General features: G+C 39.9%; 1 protein-coding gene across 5 annotated transcripts in view; it reads right to left on the bottom strand.

Moving 5' to 3' along the window:
- Window positions 1-13,679: 13,679 nt before the first annotated feature.
- The window catches only part of cep170aa (centrosomal protein 170Aa), a 63,027-nt gene continuing 57,457 nt past the window's right edge, over window positions 13,680-19,249 (bottom strand). For all 5 annotated transcript variants that reach the window (XM_080848445.1, XM_080848446.1, XM_080848447.1 and 2 more), the window contains 5 exons: window positions 18,685-18,849; window positions 18,117-18,205; window positions 17,553-17,646; window positions 17,239-17,290; window positions 13,680-17,044 (listed from right to left, as the gene is read on the bottom strand). In XM_080848445.1, coding sequence (XP_080704571.1) covers window positions 16,794-17,044; window positions 17,239-17,290; window positions 17,553-17,646; window positions 18,117-18,205; window positions 18,685-18,849 — 651 coding nt within the window. In that variant the 3' untranslated portion in view covers window positions 13,680-16,793. The remainder of the gene's footprint in view (window positions 17,045-17,238; window positions 17,291-17,552; window positions 17,647-18,116; window positions 18,206-18,684; window positions 18,850-19,249) is intronic.

The following is a 19,249-nucleotide window of genomic DNA, read 5'->3' as shown; positions in this document are numbered from 1 at the left end:
ATTGTCCACGGCCCATTTTAAGCTTCCTGGCAGGGGTTTTTCATTTAATATCTGCTGGTATTTGATGGAGTCCATGATACCATGTATCCTAACAAGATGTCCAGGGCCTTTGGAAGAAAACAGACCCACAACATCAAAGATCCGCCACCATACTTCACAGTGGGTATGAGGTGCTTTTCTGTATGGCTATCTTTCTGTCTACGCCAAACCCACCTTTTATGTTTGTTGCCAAAAAGCTCTATTTTTGTCTCATCTGACCATATAACCCAGTCCTATTGAAAGTCACAGTAACATTTGGCAAACAGTTTTAGTTTGTTGTTGATCAACAGCAGAGGCTTTTTTTTATGGCATCCCTCCCAAACAACTTATGGTGTAGGTGGCGTCTGATGGTAGTTTTGGAGACTTTCTGACCCAAAGACTCAACTTACCTCTGCAATTCTCCAGCTGTGATCTTTGAAGATTCTTTTGCCAATTAAACCATCCTCCTCACGGTGCGTGGGGTTAATGTACACACACGTCCTCTTCCAGGCTGATTCATAACTGTCGCTTTAAACTTCTTAATTATTTCCATGATGGTGGAAATGGGTATTTTTTTTTTTTTACTATTTAGAGATTCTCATATGTCCATTTTCTGATTTGTGCAACTCAACAACTTTCCGTTGCACATCTTCACTGTGTTCTTGGGTCTGGAAATATACTTCAGTAAGATTTTAATATAAGATTTTCTATGGGTGCCAATAATTGTGGCACACATATTTTGGAGAAAAATATGTATTTAATGTCAACATTTTTTTTCTTTCAATAACTTATCTTCAATGAAAAGCTTAGATTTATGTGATTATTTTGAGTGCAGCAAAGAAAGTTTTCATAACCTGTTTTGCTCATATTCATATCACTGATCAATTGGTATAACTCTATTTTATCACTGATCAATTGGTATAACTCTGGTATAACGTGGGTAAACACTGGTTGCACTTGGACGTCCTGTGTCCTGTGGCTCATAACAGAATAGATTAGCTAAAGTTGCATCATTCATAGAAGAGAGAGATAGAGAGAGAGAAATCACTACTAATGGTGACCATGTTTACTTGATTAGAAATTAAGAGATTCAAAATTATTAAAAGACATAATAAAAACAGATAAGACATGAAAAAGCAATAAAATGAAAAAATAAGAGAAGAATAAGAGAAAAATAAACAGATTGTTATGCATACAAGAACAGAATAAAAACAAAAGAATAAACTATAGTAAAAGAACAAACAAATTAGAGTTAAAAGTGAACTTGACTAAAACCCATATAGAGTGCAATATGCCCACTCTAGTTTCTGGAAGGCTGGTGTCTGACTGAAGGACATTTTATACAAAATAAATGTGTTTGTTTGTTTGTTTATGTATGACCTGAGAACAAGTAGGCGATTGCAATACTCAAATTTGCTTCATTATTCACAGCAAAATAAATAATGTTCATTCCATTTCAAAGATTTATTACCAGACTTTATGTAAATAGGGCACACCACTCACAGGAAATTATAAAAAATGGAAGCCAGATATATTTCTGAATTTTAGTTGCGGATGCATACGTTCTGTTTCCACGTCTGGTGTAGCCATTCTCATTGGGCCTCATTCTCTAACATTTTCTTAAGTGTCTTCTAACAGACTTCGAAAGACCAACCTAAGAAAAGATGAACGCCTGGAAATGTGTTCTTAAAAGCTTAAAGTGCATATGACACCTAAAAAAAAGGTTAAAGACCTACTATAAGTAACAAAACCATACATATAACATAGTACTTTGAAGTCATGTGTAAACCCGAAGATTGAAAAATAAAGTTTGTACAGCGTTTCAAAGTGTGGTTTTCGCGACTCTTATCGCCAAGCAGCGCCGGCTTACCTGAAACCCGTCACGTGACCCCGTGACGTCAGCGGCGGCAGACTAGACTCCTAGTAGACTCTTCTCACGCCACACAACTAGCGATGGAGGGTGTAGAATTCAGCAATTTTGAGCAATTTTCTGACACAGACTCGGGCGGAGATGGATCAGTTTGTACAGGAGATTGTGGGTATTGAGCCGTACAGATTCGAGCCGTATCTGGAAGACGAGCCAGCAGAAGAGCCGAGTTCTGACAGTGATGAGGTTGCTGCTAACGCTTAGACCAAAAATCCATTGAAACGCTTACTAGCTAGCTAGCCTCGCTGCTAATAACGTTATGTAATCGCGAGGGCAACTAGGAGATGTCTTTCCCTTAGTGTGTGTAGCTAAACCAATCCCTCTACAGAGTCCAGGAAGACAACAGAGCCAACTTCGGATTGTTCTATATATCAAATGTATTAAAAATTATCAATATATTCAGATAGATACAATAAACAGAATGTAGGCTATAGCAATTGGGATGAACAGCAATTCGAATAAATAATAATCAGAGTTCATATACATACATATTCATTAGAATAAATAACAATTCGAATAAATATCAATCAGAAGTCATATAAATACCAATTTCTTAGGATAAATAACAATTCGAATAAATATCAATCAGAAGTCATATACATACCTATTTCTTAGGATAAATAACAATACGAATAAACGGTAATCATAATTCCTATAAATATATATTCATTAAGATAAATAACAACGTGAATAAACGGTAATCAGAATTCATATAAATACATCGGTTAGCATAAGTATCAATCAAATAAAACAAACGTCCATCAATTTAGTCCACAGATTTGACGTGAAGAGCCTTTTGTAAATAAACTGTAGTTTAGGGGGGGAAGTGTTCATCAGCCATAGATTAAACCAAGAAACCAGTACCTTATTCAAAGACTACACCACACTGTTAGTGGGCCAGTAGCGGAGAGTGGTCACTGGATGTGCAGGGAATCACCCGTTGTCAAGGAAAACGCCTGTCGCTGCCCTATGTGAGTCGCTGCCCTATGTGAGTCGCGCATGCTCAAACACAAACGGTATACGGCAGAAGGCTCAATATCCACATCTGGCTTGTCTTAACGCATAATGTAGGTTTATTTAACGTAATGTTTTATAATTTTGTAAACGGTTAACAGCATAAGGCTCATATATCATATGGGGCTGGTCTTAACGCATAGTACAAGTTAATTTAATGTTATATTTAATTGTGTTGTAAACGGTTAACAGCACAAGGCTCAACGTCAACATATGGGGCTATTTTGTATTACCGTTACTAGTAATGAATGCACTACTTAACTAATAATTCAATAAACATGAAGTTTAACATCATAAACCTTGGTGGATAACCTGGCTCGTAGTAACAGTGTCGCAAAGTGACGCATGCACGACTCACATAGGGCAGCGACTCACATAGGGCAGCGACAACGCCGTTGGGCTGGGGAAAGCTAGCTTAGCTCCCCAACTCCCCAACGCTCCCACTAGGCTGTAGCTCCCTGTCGTGGATTTTCTCCCTCGTCTCTCCTTATTGCCGACGACGACTGACTTCTTTCAGTCCGGCTTCTGGTCCGGGGTTAGTGATCAGACTGTTTTTCTCTATTTTCCGATTATCTCAAGTCACCGTAGCTTTTAATGTGTTGACTCTCCAGTTAGCATGCTGAAATGCTCTCACACACCCCCCTCATTGAGGCAGATGTACTGTTTGCCTCCAGTCTCTTGGCTCTTTCACTGCTGTTTTATGTAAGGTCAGCCATTCTAAATAGGTTATACACATACGTGAAATACATTCCCTATTTAATGGATAGAGAGCAACGCTCCCAGCATTACTATATAGCAAATTACTTTAGTTGTCATTTCAAGCTTGCTGGAGAAGGCACTCTTGTGCGACGCACATTCTGCACCTACTTCCTCGTCTTTTGGAAATTTAAAAAGGCTAAAAGAATAGGAACTGACGTTCGAGCAATATGCTGCAGCGGCATCCAGCTGGTAAGTTCTCAAAAAACTGCGACCGCTCTCCATTGAAATGCACGAGTCATCGGTACATCCAGGCCACGGTGGACGAATTATTGTAATGTGTGTCCCGTCACTGGACATTCCTGCGATCGCCATGGAATTTACTTTGATATTGTGTAATAGGCGATTGTCCAAAAGCAACTGGAAAAACTGTTGGATGATGTGGGGTCTACAGTGCGTTGATAGTTTGATGAATTAAACGGCTGACTGATGATTCCCAGTGTCGTCATTTGCGTTTACCGCGAAGCCAAATAGGCTATCTTTATGTTTCCAAACATTTCACTTCGGGACACATCGTTGTTTAAAGGCGTCATTGCATCCCGCGCTAATTCTACGACAATATTAATACCTTCACGGTTTAAGCAATGTCTTTTATCAATTCCAAGTCGGCTGCAGCCATCTTACGATTTTTTGTGAATAGGTCTTAGTGATTTAGGAGTCCTCATGAGGAGTTTTAAGCTGTCCTAGACTTAGGTGCTACTTTTAGGGATAAAATATTTTGTGAATTGCTCTTAGTAAAAAAAATTAGGAGTCCTACATTTAAGACTGACACGCCCATTATTTTTAGGAGTTTCTCCTAAATTCGCCACTTATGAGCTACTTTTAGCCCTAAGATTCTTTGTGAATACGGCCCCTGGTTTCTGTTTTTATTTCTTTTCTGTATTGTTTTTAGAATGCACTGTTTTAATTGCTATTTTTGCACTCCTATTACCATGCATTATTGTTGTTGTGACCTTGTTAAGCACCTTGAGACCTCTTTGTATGTGAAAGTGTGCTATAAAAATAAAATCCATTATTATTATTATTATTGTGTATATTTTTAGTAAACAAATATATCGATTGTGTAATACCACCTTTTTTCTATTTATTTAAAAAATATTGTATTGAGGTGTCATATGCACTTTAAAAGTGTCCGTAGCTGTGCACTGATTCTTAAACCCAATTCTGTCCGCTGGTGGGAGCATGCGAACCTGTGTGTGTGTCGTGCTTTGAGTGTGTATTTTCACCTAACATAATTTCCTCTGCCCTGATATTAAGAGCATGCTGTGTGGTACCCTGTGTTCGGAAAATTATGTTTGGTATGATAATTCACACTGTTGACAACCAATATCTTACCTTGCAAATTCAGAGCGCTGATACCTCTGATGAGAATTTTGAGGGAATTTTGAAAAGGAGATAATGCTCAGTATTGATCTCTGTTCCGAGGATCTATTTAAAGAGGCTCAGAGTGATGATTTTGGGGTTATCCATTGAAATGTATCAAAGGGGGGAATGATAAGAACTAATTGTGAAACACTGTTTATCATCAAAGAATGTATTAATCAGTGGATTGTAGTAAGTAATGCCTTTTTACGAATTATGTGCTTATGTGTGCGCGAACATGGCTTTTCTGTGTTTTTGTGTGTAACTTAATAATCTGCAAGTGCCGAAGGGGAATTTATGCTTACAGAATTTCAGAGGCGCAAGCGCAAGAGGCCCTTGCAAGCCCCTTGCAAGTCCCAAGCGTCTCTTTTCATGTCTTGCGTGCGTCAACCGATTTTTCTAGACTTGCGCCAAAAAGCCTCGCAACCTGCAAGGCTGTGATTGGTCTGCTGGTCTGTTGACTACATTCTTTTTGGAGTCTCACATTTCCGGTTTTCATACCGCCATTTTTAAAAGCCAGTAAAGCCCATCATAGTTTATTTCTATGAAAGCCCATAAGATGTTTTGAAAAGATGAATGCTCTTGAAGAGCTTTTGGGCAAAGAAGTTAGAAAGTATGAGTGCTTATATAACCCATCGTAATGAACCGAAGCCACTTGTAATGAACCGAAGTTTGTTCGAATTGTTTACTTTGATGAATATGCTAATCGCTAGCACGGTCTCTATGGAATTTCCCCTATACGTTAGCATTTAGGTAACGAAGTTTCTATCACAGTTAAACATGCAATGCTATGTGAAACGAATGTTACGGGATGAGATTACTAAAATGTATTCTGCATATCTACTCAGTTTTACAGTGCTTTACAGTGTTTGAAAAGAACTTCAAGCTTCAGACTTTCTGTTTGGGAACCTATTATCTATCTGCCGAGCAAATGCCAGGCTCATATTCAAAAACATTAACGTGAATTAATTGATGCTAATCGCTAGCGCGGTCTCTATGGAATTTACCCTATACGTTAGCATAATCACAGTTAAACATGTAATACTATGTGATTGTTTTAAGAAACGAATGTTACAAGATGAGATATGTGTAAAAATGTATTCTGCATGTCTGCTCAGTTTTACAGTGCTACCCAAGTAAAGGTTTGAAAATAACTTCAAACTTCAGACTTTTTGTTAGAAAACAGCTATCTATCTGCCAAGTAAAATGACAGGCTCATATACAAAAACATTAACGTGAATTAAACTTTACTCCACCTATTGTTCTGGAGGTGAATTGCTTTGCAACACGGGAAACCCTTTAACCATGAATTGATAAGAGTAAATTTACACAACCGAAGCCACCGTTGCAGAAGCATGGCCCGGCCTTTAGTCTGCGTTTGCGTTTAAAGCCTTATGCGTAGAAGAAGGAACCTTCTGTCCATGTTTGGATGAGGTCAGAGGTGATAAGAAGGGTCGAACTGTGCCTGTCCTGCCATCTCTTCCTGACATGCATGTGTGACAGAGAGCAACAGGGGTGACACAGAAAGAACTTCGTGCGCGTGTGTCTATTTCTGCTGACGTGTATTTATGGCGTCAGAGTATAAACCCCTTGCAATGTTTGTGAAATTGCTTCACTCTCATCCTTGCGTTGTGAGTGAGCTCGATGTGTGTGTGTGTGTGTGTTATTGCGCTGCCGTGAGCCGGATGTGTGTGTGTGTGTGTGTGTGTGTGTGTGTGTGTGTGTGTGTGTGTGTTCTTGTGCTGTGAGCGAGCCCAATGTGTGCGTGTGTTCTTGTTCTGTGAGTGAGCCCAATGTGTGTGTGTGTGTGTGTGTGTGTGTGTGTCTGTGTGTGTGTGTTCTTCGGAGTGACTGAGCCCAAGCCTGGAACACAACATGAGAGTCTGATTTCACAATGCAGTTGAATTATTTAATGCAGCTATATTTTATTCGTATAGCAGCCTACTGATTATACACAAATACAACATTAAGTCGAGTCTAAATCAGTTATCAATGTACTTAGTGTTTGTATTTGGTTAAATTCTTGGCTTAATGTTTATTAGCCGTGCCTTGTGCCATTCTCGTCCATCCAAATGCTTTCCCCGTACTTTTGGAACCTAAGGCTGCAGTCTTTTGCCACAATGAAGGACCTGTCGCTGGGGATTTTGAAATTCTCAGAGATGATCTTCTCACATTTTTCACAGTTGGAGGAGCACTCCACAAAGACGCTGGTGTAAATGGTCCCCTCTCCTATGATTTGGGCGTAACGCTGTGCCGGGATACGAATGAAGCGGATACGGGAATCGGGTTTGAATATCATCTTTACTTCGCCGCTAAGTGAGCCGCCCTCATTCTCAGCCGTAGCCCCAACTGTCACCACCAGCTCGGTTAGCACCAACGTATCCACACTGTAGTACACACGAATGGGCAACCCTGTGGCGTTGGCCACATAGGTCGTTGAGCGTGATTGTTCACTCCCCATTATTGATTTTCAGAGACAAAGATCTGTGAAACAGGCAGTAATCGTGTTTAGATTCTGTATGAAAACACTTACGTACCTACAATCACAAATATAAATAAATGTTTCTTAATGTAACCTAAACAAGTACCCCTTTTATATTGCAAAATGGTATAAAATGTATAAAAAGGCCATTTTAAAATGGTGCCAATAGCAATTCTAACCAAGTCAGGTCTTAAAACAACAATCTCAACAACAGTTTTAGGTCACATTCACCGATGAAAACAGTAATAGGTCACATTCACCATTGAAAACAGGTAAATGTCACATTCACCATTGAAAACATTCCACAAAACGGATTTTGCAAGTGCAAAAACCATGTTCCTTGCAAACCTGCCCAACTGTATATAGTCAATGGTGGCAAACTATAAAGTCTCAATGGCTGCATGAACTTGTTCAACATTGTTCATTGAACAAACAGGGTATGGACACCAAGTCATTCTTTTACAGATGCTGTATGCAAAGGCAATTTAAGAAACAAAGATGACATTTCCAACAACGGTAAAGGAATGAGTTTGAATGACCTGTTTGGTGTGGTGTCAGCTGTAGGTGTGGACCCATGTGCTTCCACACACGCCAGCCAAGATAAACCACTTTAGATTTATACGTATTGGTATACAATTAGGAATGTAGTCACCGTTGGCGGTTAAAAATACAACAAACTCCGCCATTATATTCCCCAAGATAATGTTAACACTCCCAGTGAAAATGTGGTAATTCTAAGAAACAAATTAAAATATTTACAAGTTTGGCAAGAAAAGAACGCATAAACTCTCCAGTCTCCTGTCTGTGGTTCATGGAAGATTTTTTTTTTCTTTAACTCACCTCAGAAGAGTTTGTGACAGTGCTGACAGTGGTGCTGTTCTCAGGCCTTCAGCAGGAAAGTGAGGTCTCCTCCACTGCCTGTCTTTTTATAGAGCCTTCTTACACTGAACACACAAATGTCTATCTCATCAGATCACTTCTACAACTGGTTATACTGGTTCTTCATACTTCTAAAGACAGACAGTCACAACTGCATGACCACTTGTACAGTCGTATGTGATGCTGTGACGATTTTTATTAGGCAAATGTCTTACAAGAATTTAAACAGAACAGGACAAAGGGGTGCCGCAACCACAGTGCAAATCAAGGGTCACATGTTGTGGACATGTTAAAACCATTCCCCAAACTATAACCACACACCCAGGAAGGGCCTGGGCTTATTTGTCTATTTACTGAGTTCATCTGGAGACCCATCTGCAAGAAGAGGCTGGTATTTATTCATCACTAAGCCCTGTTATATCAGCAAAGCATAAACTAGAATTGTAAAACTCACACTTAAGCTGGTAAGGTAGCTCACCTCAGGAGAGTTCCTGGCAATGAGAGGCGAGAGCTGATCATATTTCATTCCTATGAAGCGGTCACTTATCTTGATGTCAATTATATCTATTCAAATATTTCAGACACAAGGAAATTCAAAGCCAAGCAGGAAAGTGTGTGTGAGTGTGTGTCTGTCTGTATGTGAGAGAAAGATTTGCATTCAAGAATGATTACAAATAGTATAACAAGTATTAACTCAAATGGGAAACGAGAAATAAGGACACCAGTGCAGGTGATAAATATATATTTGAATAAGTAATGAAAATGCATTTGGTAATGTACTTAACAATATTGATTATGTACTTAACACAGACAAAGCCTTTGGAGGTAGGTTTCATAATTAGTGCCTGCAAATGCATGTTAACATACTAACAGTTTATAAAAGTCCTTTGACGTCCAGGAAAACAATCGGTAGATAACAATGCAAAACAACTTTAAAGTGTAGCATCTGTGAGTGTGTATAAGCAAGCGCTGATAAGAACCAGTAGTCTTTCTGTCCTTTCCTGCTGATGCATTACGTAGCACAAAGCATAGCAAGATGACCTCGGATGTGAGAGACCCACCACTTGGTTATCTGTAGTGTTTTGGAATCAGAGAACGCTAACTTCATTCTATATAAACCTTTTGTGATGTGTTTGTGTGCTTTTCTCTTGTCTGCTGCAGTTTAGGAGTGAGCCCGGGCTCTCTCTCTCTCTCATCCTCTAGGAGTGAGTGAGCCCATATCTCTCTCTTGTCTTGAGTGAGCCCGACAAGCTTGTTATTGAATAAAATTATGCTTAAACACAACTCTGGAGTCTGAGGTAAACTTGAGTGTGAATTTTCACCTAACATAATTCCCTCCACCCTGAGATTAAGAGCATGCTGTGTGGTACCCTGTGTTTGGAAAATAATGACTGGTATGATAAATAACGCTGTTGACAACTAATATCTTACCTTGCAAATTCAGAGCGCTCAGGCCTCTAACAGTTACATTTTGAGGGAATTTTGAATATTATTCACAAAAGGAGAAAAAGTTATGCTCAGTAATGATCTCTGTTCCGAAAATCCATGTAAAGAGGCTCAATGTGATGATTTGGGGGTTATCCATTGAAATTGATCAGAGGGGGGAATGATAACAAAATAATTGTGAAACACTGTTCATAATCAAAGAATGTATTAATAAATGGCTTGTAGTTATAAATGCCTTTGACGAATCATGTGCTTATGTGTGTGGGAACATGGCTTTTCTGTGTGTAGCTTAGATTATTAATAGCTGACGCCACTTAGTCTGTGTTTGTGTATAAAGTCATATGTGTAAAAGAAGGAACATTCTGCTCATTTTTGGGTGAGGACAGAGGTGATAAGAAGGGTCGAACTTTGCCTGTCCTGACATCTCTTACTGACATGCATGTGTTCTTCATACTTCTAAAGACAGACTGTCATAACTGCATAACCACTTTAACACTCATCTGTGATGCTGTGATGATTTTTATTAGGCCAGTGTCTCTCAAGAATTCAAACAGAACAGGACAAAGTGGTGCAGCAACCACAGTGCTAATCATGGGGTCTTAGTTTTTGTTAACTATAATAATTCTGCTCACAAATGAGCAGCCTCTGCTTGTGGACATTTTTAAACCATAACCAGACTAAAACCACCCTCCCAATAAGGGCCTGGGCTTATTTGTTTATTTACTAAATTCACCTGGAGGCCCACCTGCAAGAAGAGGCTGGTATTTAATCATCACTAAGCCCTGTTATATCAGCAAAGCATAAACTAGAATTGTAAAACTCACACTTAACTTAAGCTAGTAAGGTAGCTCACCTCAGGAGAGTTCCTGGCAATGAGAGGCGAGAGCTGATCATATTGCATTTGTATAAAGCGGTCAGTTATCTTGATGTCAATTATATTTATGCAAATATTTCAGACACAAGGAAATTCAAAGCACTCAGGAAAGTGTATGTGAGTATGTGTCTGTGTGTATGTGAGAGAAAGATTTGCATTCAAGAATGATTACAAATAGTATAACAAGTATTAACTCAAACGGGAAACGAGAAATAAAGACACCAGTGAGTTGATACGAATATATCTAAATAAGTAATGAAAATGCATTTGGTAATGTACTTAACAATATTGATTATGTACTTAACACAGACAAAGCCTTTGGAGGTAGGTTTCATAATTAGTGCCTGCAAATGCATGTTAACATACTAACAGTTTATAAAAGTCCTTTGACGTCCAGGAAAACAATCGGTAGATAACAATGCAAAACAACTTTAAAGTGTACCATCTGTGTGTGTGTATAAGCAAGCGCTGATAAGAACCAGTAGTCCTTCTGTCCTGTCCTGTCCTGCTGATACATTACGTAGCACACAGCACAGCAAGATGACCTTGGATGTGAGAGACCCACCACGTGGTTATCTGTAGTACTTTGGCATCAGAAAACGCTAACTTCATTCTATATAAACCTTGAGTGATGTGTTTGTGTGCTTCTCTCTTGTCTGCTGCAGTTTAGGAGTGAGCCCGGGCTCTCTCTCTCTCTCATCCTCTAGGAGTGAGTGAGCCCATATCTCTCTCTTGTCTTGAGTGAGCCCGACAAGCTTGTTGTTGAATAAAATTATGCTTAAACACAACTCTGGAGTCTGAGGTAAACTTGAGTGTGTATTTTCACCTAACATAATTCCCTCCACCCTGAGATTAAGAGCATGCTGTGTGGTACCCTGTGTTTGGAAAATAATGACTGGTATGATAAATAACACTGTTGACAACTAATATCTTACCTTGCAAATTCAGAGCGCTCAGGCCTCTAACAGTTACATTTTGAGGGAATTTTGAATACTATTTACAAAAGGAGAAAAAGTTATGCTCAGTAATGATCTCTGTTCCGAAAATCCATGTAAAGAGGCTCAATGTGATGATTTGGGGGTTATCCATTGAAATTGATCAGAGGGGGGAATGATAAGAAATAATTGTGAAACACTGTTCATAATCAAAGAATGTATTAATAAATGGCTTGTAGTTATAAATGCCTTTGACGAATCATGTGCTTATGTGTGTGGGAACATGGCTTTTCTGTGTGTAACTTAGATTATTAATAGCTGACGCCACTTAGTCTGTGTATGTGTATAAAGTCATATGGGTAAAAGAAGGAACATTCTGCCCATTTTTGAATGAGGACAGACGTGATAAGAAGGGTCGAACTTTGCCTGTCCTGCCATCTCTTACTGACATGCATGTGTGTGACAGGTTATACTGGTTCATCATACTTCTAAAGACAGGCTGTCATAACTGCATAACCACTTTTACACTCATCTGTGATGCTGTGATGATTTTTATTAGGCCAGTGTCTCTCAAGAATCCAAACAGAACAGGACAAAATGGTGCAGCAACCACAGTGCTAATCATGGGGTCTTGGTTTTCGTTAACTTAAATAATTCTGCTCCAAATGCCACTGCTTGTGGACTTGTTAAAACCATAACCATAACCACACACCCAGTAAGGGCCCGGGCTTATTTGTTTATTTACTAAATTCACCTGGAGACCCATCTGCAAGAAGAGGCTGGTATTTATTCATCACTAAGCCCTGTTATATCAGCAAAGCATAAACCAGAATTGTAAAACTCACACTTTAGCTAGTAAGGTAGCTCACCTCAGGAGAGTTCCTGGCAATGAAAGGCGAGAGTTGATCATATTGCATTTGTATAAAGCGGTCAGTTATCTAGATTTCAATTGCTCTCTCTCTCTCATCCTCTAGGAGTGAGTGAGCCCATGTCTCTCTGTTGTCTTTAGTGTGTTGAATAAAATTATGCTTATACACAACTCTGGAGTCAAAGGTAAACTTGAGTGTGAATTTTCACCTAACATAATTCCCTCGACCCTGAGATTAACAGCATGCTGTGTGGTACCCTCTGTTGAAAAATGATAATTAACACTGTTGACGACCAATATCTGACAGGTGAGAATTTTGAGGGAATTTATGTATACCTATATGTCTATGGTTTGATTCATATGCCATATTTCCACTACGGTGTAGTAGTCCACATAACTGGACATTGCGCAGATGTAACGTAGTGTAATCACATTTAATAATGCCCTAAAATTTACGTTCATGTGATTGGCTGAAATTGTAAGCGATAGGCCGCAAAGAATGTACTTTTTAGGGATGTTTACAAATAGCTCGCAGTTTGTATATGCACTTTCGTTAGTCTGTAAATAAATGTAACAGCACAAAATATATATCTGAATTCTGAAACTATTCGAACTCCACTCAAGCATTGCATGGTTGCCTCCTGTGTTTGGGTGACCTTACTCCCCATTATAAGTCCTGTAAGATCTTCCTGAGGGATACTGGATGTATCTAATATATACCATCAAGTATATGATGTAGATGTTTGCCCAACCTGACAGCCTAGTTTGTGATTCATAAGGCTAGGCATATATGATAGCAGACAAGTGTTGTCATCTAGGCACTCAGATTTGCCCGGAGTGCAAAAATGGCTGAAGTGCAGATTATGTGTGTCATGTGGTCAGAGAGGGGATATTACTGTGAATACTGAAATGTTTCAATTTTATTGAGAATAAGTGAAAGATACAGTTAACAAAATAACAAAAGGTACATGAACTTTAATTATATGATAACAGAAAAAAAATGTCACAAAAAATAAATAAAATACCATTTAAAAAAAAGTAAAACACTGATAAATGTGTAATTTTTGTGTACATGAGTTACAAAAACTAAATTTAAAAATAATTAAAAGGTGTACCGAGACCTTCACCATAACATATCCCCTAGCTGCTTTTCACTACAAATTTCAAAATGGCTTTCTTTCTCCATAAGGGGGAAGAATAATGAAGAGTCAAAACTAACACTTACTTTATACATGTACATATGCCCAAGGGTCATTATATTTGACATACTAGATTTTTGTTTTGCACAAACACCTGTGATGTGCAAAATTATACTTATCTAGTCTGTTACGTCCAGTTCCCATAAACTTTTTTTTCCATTTTTCAAAAAAGAGGGAATACTACAAAACAAAAACAAAAACCAACAACAGAAAAAGGCTCTTTATTTTAATCCTGGGCACTTGGTGGCATCATACACTCAGGTACGTAAGAGCTCAGGTGTTGACATTTCTACTAGTCCTCACTTGCAGCTGCTGGCTGATACACACCTTTACACGGCGAGCTTGGGAAAGCACCCCAATACACACGCCAGGTAAAGAAAAGCAGCAATTAAAAAAACACATCATGGAGAGCTTGAGACACACATATATACAGTACACCGGGCGCAGCATAAGTGGAGCATTGTTAACCTATGGCAAAGCAGAATGGCGAAGCGGAGGTTATGTCACAGAGGCATAGAGAGTATAGTCTGTCTTTAGGGTGGGCTGAGTGCTGTTTTCTGAACATGTCTGTTATATTATGTACAAAAAACAGAGTGGTTAATCTAAAATGACATGGATCGGCAGTTATTGAGTTACATCATCGCAAACCATACATACTGATATTACAGTCCAGAATTCGTAGTATGTGACCTCTTAGGCTAGTTTAAAGCTGCTCTAAGTGTCTTTTTAAGAAAAGCTAGCTGTCTTACATTCAGACAATCATCCCGTAAACATTTGCTCTGACAAAAGATGTGTCTAGGAATAATTTGACCATGATGGGCTATATTAACCCAAGAGAACACTTGGGACTCCCTGTCTTCCAATTACTTTGTTTGGTGGTCTCCTGTGAGGGCCAACTCTGGTGGAAGTTGCAAGTATCAAATATCAGTTTCAAATATCAGTTTCACTTACAGCAGCTTCAAGGCTACATTCCTCATAGCCACAATTTGGCAACAATTTCGCTGCTGAACAGTGCAGGTTTCAAAGCAGAATCAGGCAAATTTAGTGCTACCCTAAATGAACAGTATAGTCAGTATAGTTTCAATGACAGATGACAAATGTTTTACACATGACAAATAGTTTCACTATGCCTATAGCCCTAACAAACAACAAACAGCACATTCTGTTCTAGATCTTACAAGAGACTATAATGACAACAGGGTCTGTTTCTTTTCTAAAGTTTTAAACAAAAGTAAGGCAGGTCATAAGAAATGCTACCGTGCTCTCATTCAGAATCGGCCAGTACTCACAAGCATAATCTATTGTGTCCTACACATCCACAATAGTTTAAAACAGTACAAAATGTATACTGTGTCAAGATACCAAAGTTGTGTTATTTTTTCCCCCTTGAAGAAACGTTATAAGATTGAGCCTGGAAATGCTAAAAGACAAATCAGATCAAAACAATTCTGAAGCACTTGCTGTATAATTGAGAGAACGTCTTTTATAAAATCAGAAAATTTGAAATCACGTTTCATGTACAATTACTGGAGGCTGCATATTGAGTGAACTTTGGTAATCTGGGGGCACACTGAGAACACTAAAGGAACTTCACAGACAGGCAGATAGTTGAGTGAGCAGTTGAGACAGCATGAGACCCATTCATCTCTTTATGGTTTCTGCATAAACATCTTTAAAGCACACACTGTATTGCTTCAGATAAGAGTTCATGAGAATCTTGAGGTCAATAGTGTCTGGACCTCCATATGTCTATTGTTATTAACAGAGAAAAGTAATGAAATAAATCCGAGAAATATTTCATCTGAGATGTGAAATCTACAGATTGAAGGACTTGCGTGTTGAAGTAGGATTCCCTAGCTGAATGTAGTGCTTTAAATTGTACGGTTCTGAAGTTAAGTGCACATAACTCAAGCCAATAGGCAGTCCTTGTTATGGACTATGACAGGCATTGGTGCATAATCTCGATAATAGCGATAATGAGTTGTTGATCTTCCAACACATGTGTCTCTGAACACTCACAAAAAAACAAGTGGATTTCTAGCTAAAGTGTTCTCATTCAACTTCATTAATTTTCAATTTCTTAGAAATAAAAGAAAATGTTTTAGAATGTGGTATGCTTGCTTCCTAGCAGTCCAACAGGAGAGCGGAGCATTCAGAGATGCATGACTGCTAGCTAGCTAGCGATCCAACAAGACAGTGGAGTATTCAGAGATCCATGACTGCTAGATATCTAGCGGTCCAACAGAAAAGGCAGAGTATTCAGAGTCTTCTCATGACTGGCACTGGCACTTCAACACTGCCACAAATTCTAAACCGCAAGCTACAATGGATTCTGACACAATATGAAGTTTGGTTTGACATTGTAGTGGTTTCATCCATTACCCTGTACCCATGAGGTTGTGTGTAAATCTATAATCCAGGGTTTCTCAGTCCTGCTCTCCTGATCAGCCCAACACACATGATGCAGCCAACCAATCTGACTCCAATCAGATGCACTTTGTACAGGAATGGATGAAAGGTTTTAGGTGCAGGGGGGGGGGCCCAGGACAAAGGCTGACCCCCACTGCTACAATCCAATGAAAACTGCTGTTGTGATGGTGCTGTTTAGTTTAGTTGTTTCTGGTGGCTCGCCTGGATTGCTCCCACATTTCTGTCAAACACACACACACACACACACAGTTGCTTGTGCTTATGTCTTTGTGTGTGGCTGAGAGTAAGGTCCATTGCCATGTAAAAACACGAATGTCTTTGAAGGATCCCCTTGGTGTTCAAAGGGACAACATTCCTCTTCAAAGCAAAGTCAACAATCACAAACTGCTAAAGGGGTATAAGGGGAGAGTTGGGTATGGGGTATACACATATATATGCACTTACGACTGTCAGTCACACAGAGATGTTTATAATAGTCCACTCACAGAGGTGTGTGTGTTGGTATGTGTGTGTGTAGTTAGGTTACATCTCTCCGTGTGTGCTGTTGGATCTTCAATGGACGGTGTGTGTGTGTGTTGTGTGTTTTTGTATGTATGTTCTTCTTCACTTGCTGGCGACCGTGGTGGCCTCCTTCCCACTCGGAAGGGTCCGGGTAAAGCTAAGGCCCAGGTCCCTCTGGCAGTCCCCAGGGGAGGTGGCTCCGGCAGGGGCCTTGGTGGCTCCGGGGCCAGGCAGCGGTGTTGGAGGTGTCTGGGAGCTGGGGCTGGTTCTTGGTTTGGACAGCACCGGGCTGGTGAGGCCCAGGCTGGTTAAGGCATCCAGGGTGCCGTCAGGATCCACCATCACGTTAATTACTGCCCGGGGAGAGAGAGAACAGTCATGTTAGTGTGTGTGTGTGTGTGTGTGTGTGTGTGTGTGTGTGTGTGTGTGTGCATTTGTCTTCTCACTCAATTTACTTATGACACTCAATTTATTTCATTCATTTTGTTTGTATTTGGACAAACGGTGAAAGCTGTTCGCTGAGCCGTTCCAACAGGAGTGCTCTTACCTTGGAGCTGTTTCTCCACCCGCTTCAGTTCTAATAGGATGGATGAAATTTCCTGAAGATGGAGACGGGGGGAAAAAACACAGTTATCCTTTTGCTCTCCATCCAAACCAATTGCTGTATTATAGGACAGAACCCACTTGTCCACTCCACTTGGTGAAGTAAGAAAACAACAACAGGCTCTGGGCTCTGTAAAACGCCTTGAGACAATTGTATTGTTATTATGGCGTTATATCAATAAAATTGAATTGAATTAAATTGAACAACACGACCGTGAATCCTGACCATGTTGTGTCATGGAGGATTAAGAGTCTGACCTTGTTGGATGTTTTAAGGAGTGGAATGTCGCTCTCGGCCCGTAGTTTGCTCTCAATGTCGTCCCAATTTCTGTCTTTGTCCTTGAACAGTATCCTAGGCAACACAGACATGTCATCATCGTTAGAGCACATGACAGTATGCTTATCAAAAGCAAAAAGATCATCTTTCTTAAAAAAAAATCTAAAAAAGCTTCTATAAAAAGTATTATAATGCTGACAGGGAATCTCAACATTGTGTGCTTTCCATCGCGGGCAGGGGAAAGAAGAGACAGTCTATTCATTTACTTATTCATTTATTTATTTATTCATCACTGGTGTCTTCATCAAGGTGCTTTTCAAGAGGAAGTCCTTTAGAAAAGCAAAACTAATCTACTTTTGAACCAGCAGATGCTCTGAACAGCCTGATAATGTGCCACTGATTATCATTTCTGTGGAAATCCCTGCTATGTCCTTGGGCAATCTCTCTGTCTCTACCGTTTCTACATAACTGAAATGGAACTTTGAAAAAATTCTAATGCCAAGCATCAGATAAAACACAACATCACATTTGTCAGCTCTGAGTACCTGATCTTGGACGCGGTCTTGTCCACAGAGTGGCGTATCTTGCCTGAGAGTTGGGAGACAGACGTCAGGAGGAGACTGTCCAGCACGGCCTTGAAGAAGGGAGAAGGTAGAGGAGGTGTTAGTCCACTGAAACCTTCTCACCAGCACATTACCACACACACTCTTTCATACACACATGATTCACTGATTACCAGACACACTCTTACATACATGCATAACTCACTGATGTGGCCAGTTTGCTTTCATTGAGGTGTTGACAGTTACTTAAGAGAATGACATTAAAATAACTGCGTTTTAATATCTGAAATATGACATGACATCAGGTCCTCAGTATTTGTTCTGCAAGCTTCATATGGATGCCGAATAGCTCCTTCCCCCTTCTTCCAAATTAGTTTTTTGAGGGACATCATTTTTCTACAGACAGCAATGATGTGTCTATCTGGTCTGTTGCAACACCAGTGTGCTGTAGAACACTACCCCAACTCCTAATGCCACCGACTATGGAATCTACACGGGGGTTCTGCCACCCTTCAGAAGAGGTTCTGCAGGTTTTTCAATGGGTTTTCACCTCGTCACGGTTCCACGTGCGACGTCGGAGGGCTGCGGAGTCCAGGCTGTCGGGGGCACGTGGTCTCAGCTCCACTGGTCGGCCGTTGATCTCTGGGGCTTTGGTCTGCACCATTGGGGGAATCTTCCGGAAGTTTAGGCTCTCGTCAAAGACACGGTCCACCAGCTGTTTGCATAGCAAAAGGAAAGACTCAGATACAACTGACGGAGGGTTTATGAGAGGGTCTAAGTAAAATATTGGCAAGTAACCATGGGGATCATCCACAGATCTGAGACAGAAACTGGATAAACTGCGGACAACACTGGTAGCAATCCAGCAAATCTGGACACTGTTTTTAACAGTCAGCTGTTGTCTGAGATTACATTGAGGCAGATAGCTTAACTTAATGGAGAATAGACACTGTAGATGGTTCTTTGTCTGAATTGACTGACTGAGTGCGGACAGAAAAACTACTGTGTCTGGACTTCTGGGCCTTATTTATCTATGATGGATTCTGGTATACATACAGTATGTTGTAGCCTCAGTGTGACTCATTGCAAAAGGCACCCCTTACTAAAGCACAGAG

This window comes from Sprattus sprattus (genome assembly GCF_963457725.1).
Source record: "Sprattus sprattus genome assembly, chromosome: 12".
NCBI lineage: Eukaryota > Metazoa > Chordata > Actinopteri > Clupeiformes > Clupeidae > Sprattus > Sprattus sprattus.
This window is presented reverse-complemented; position numbering and strand designations above follow the sequence as displayed.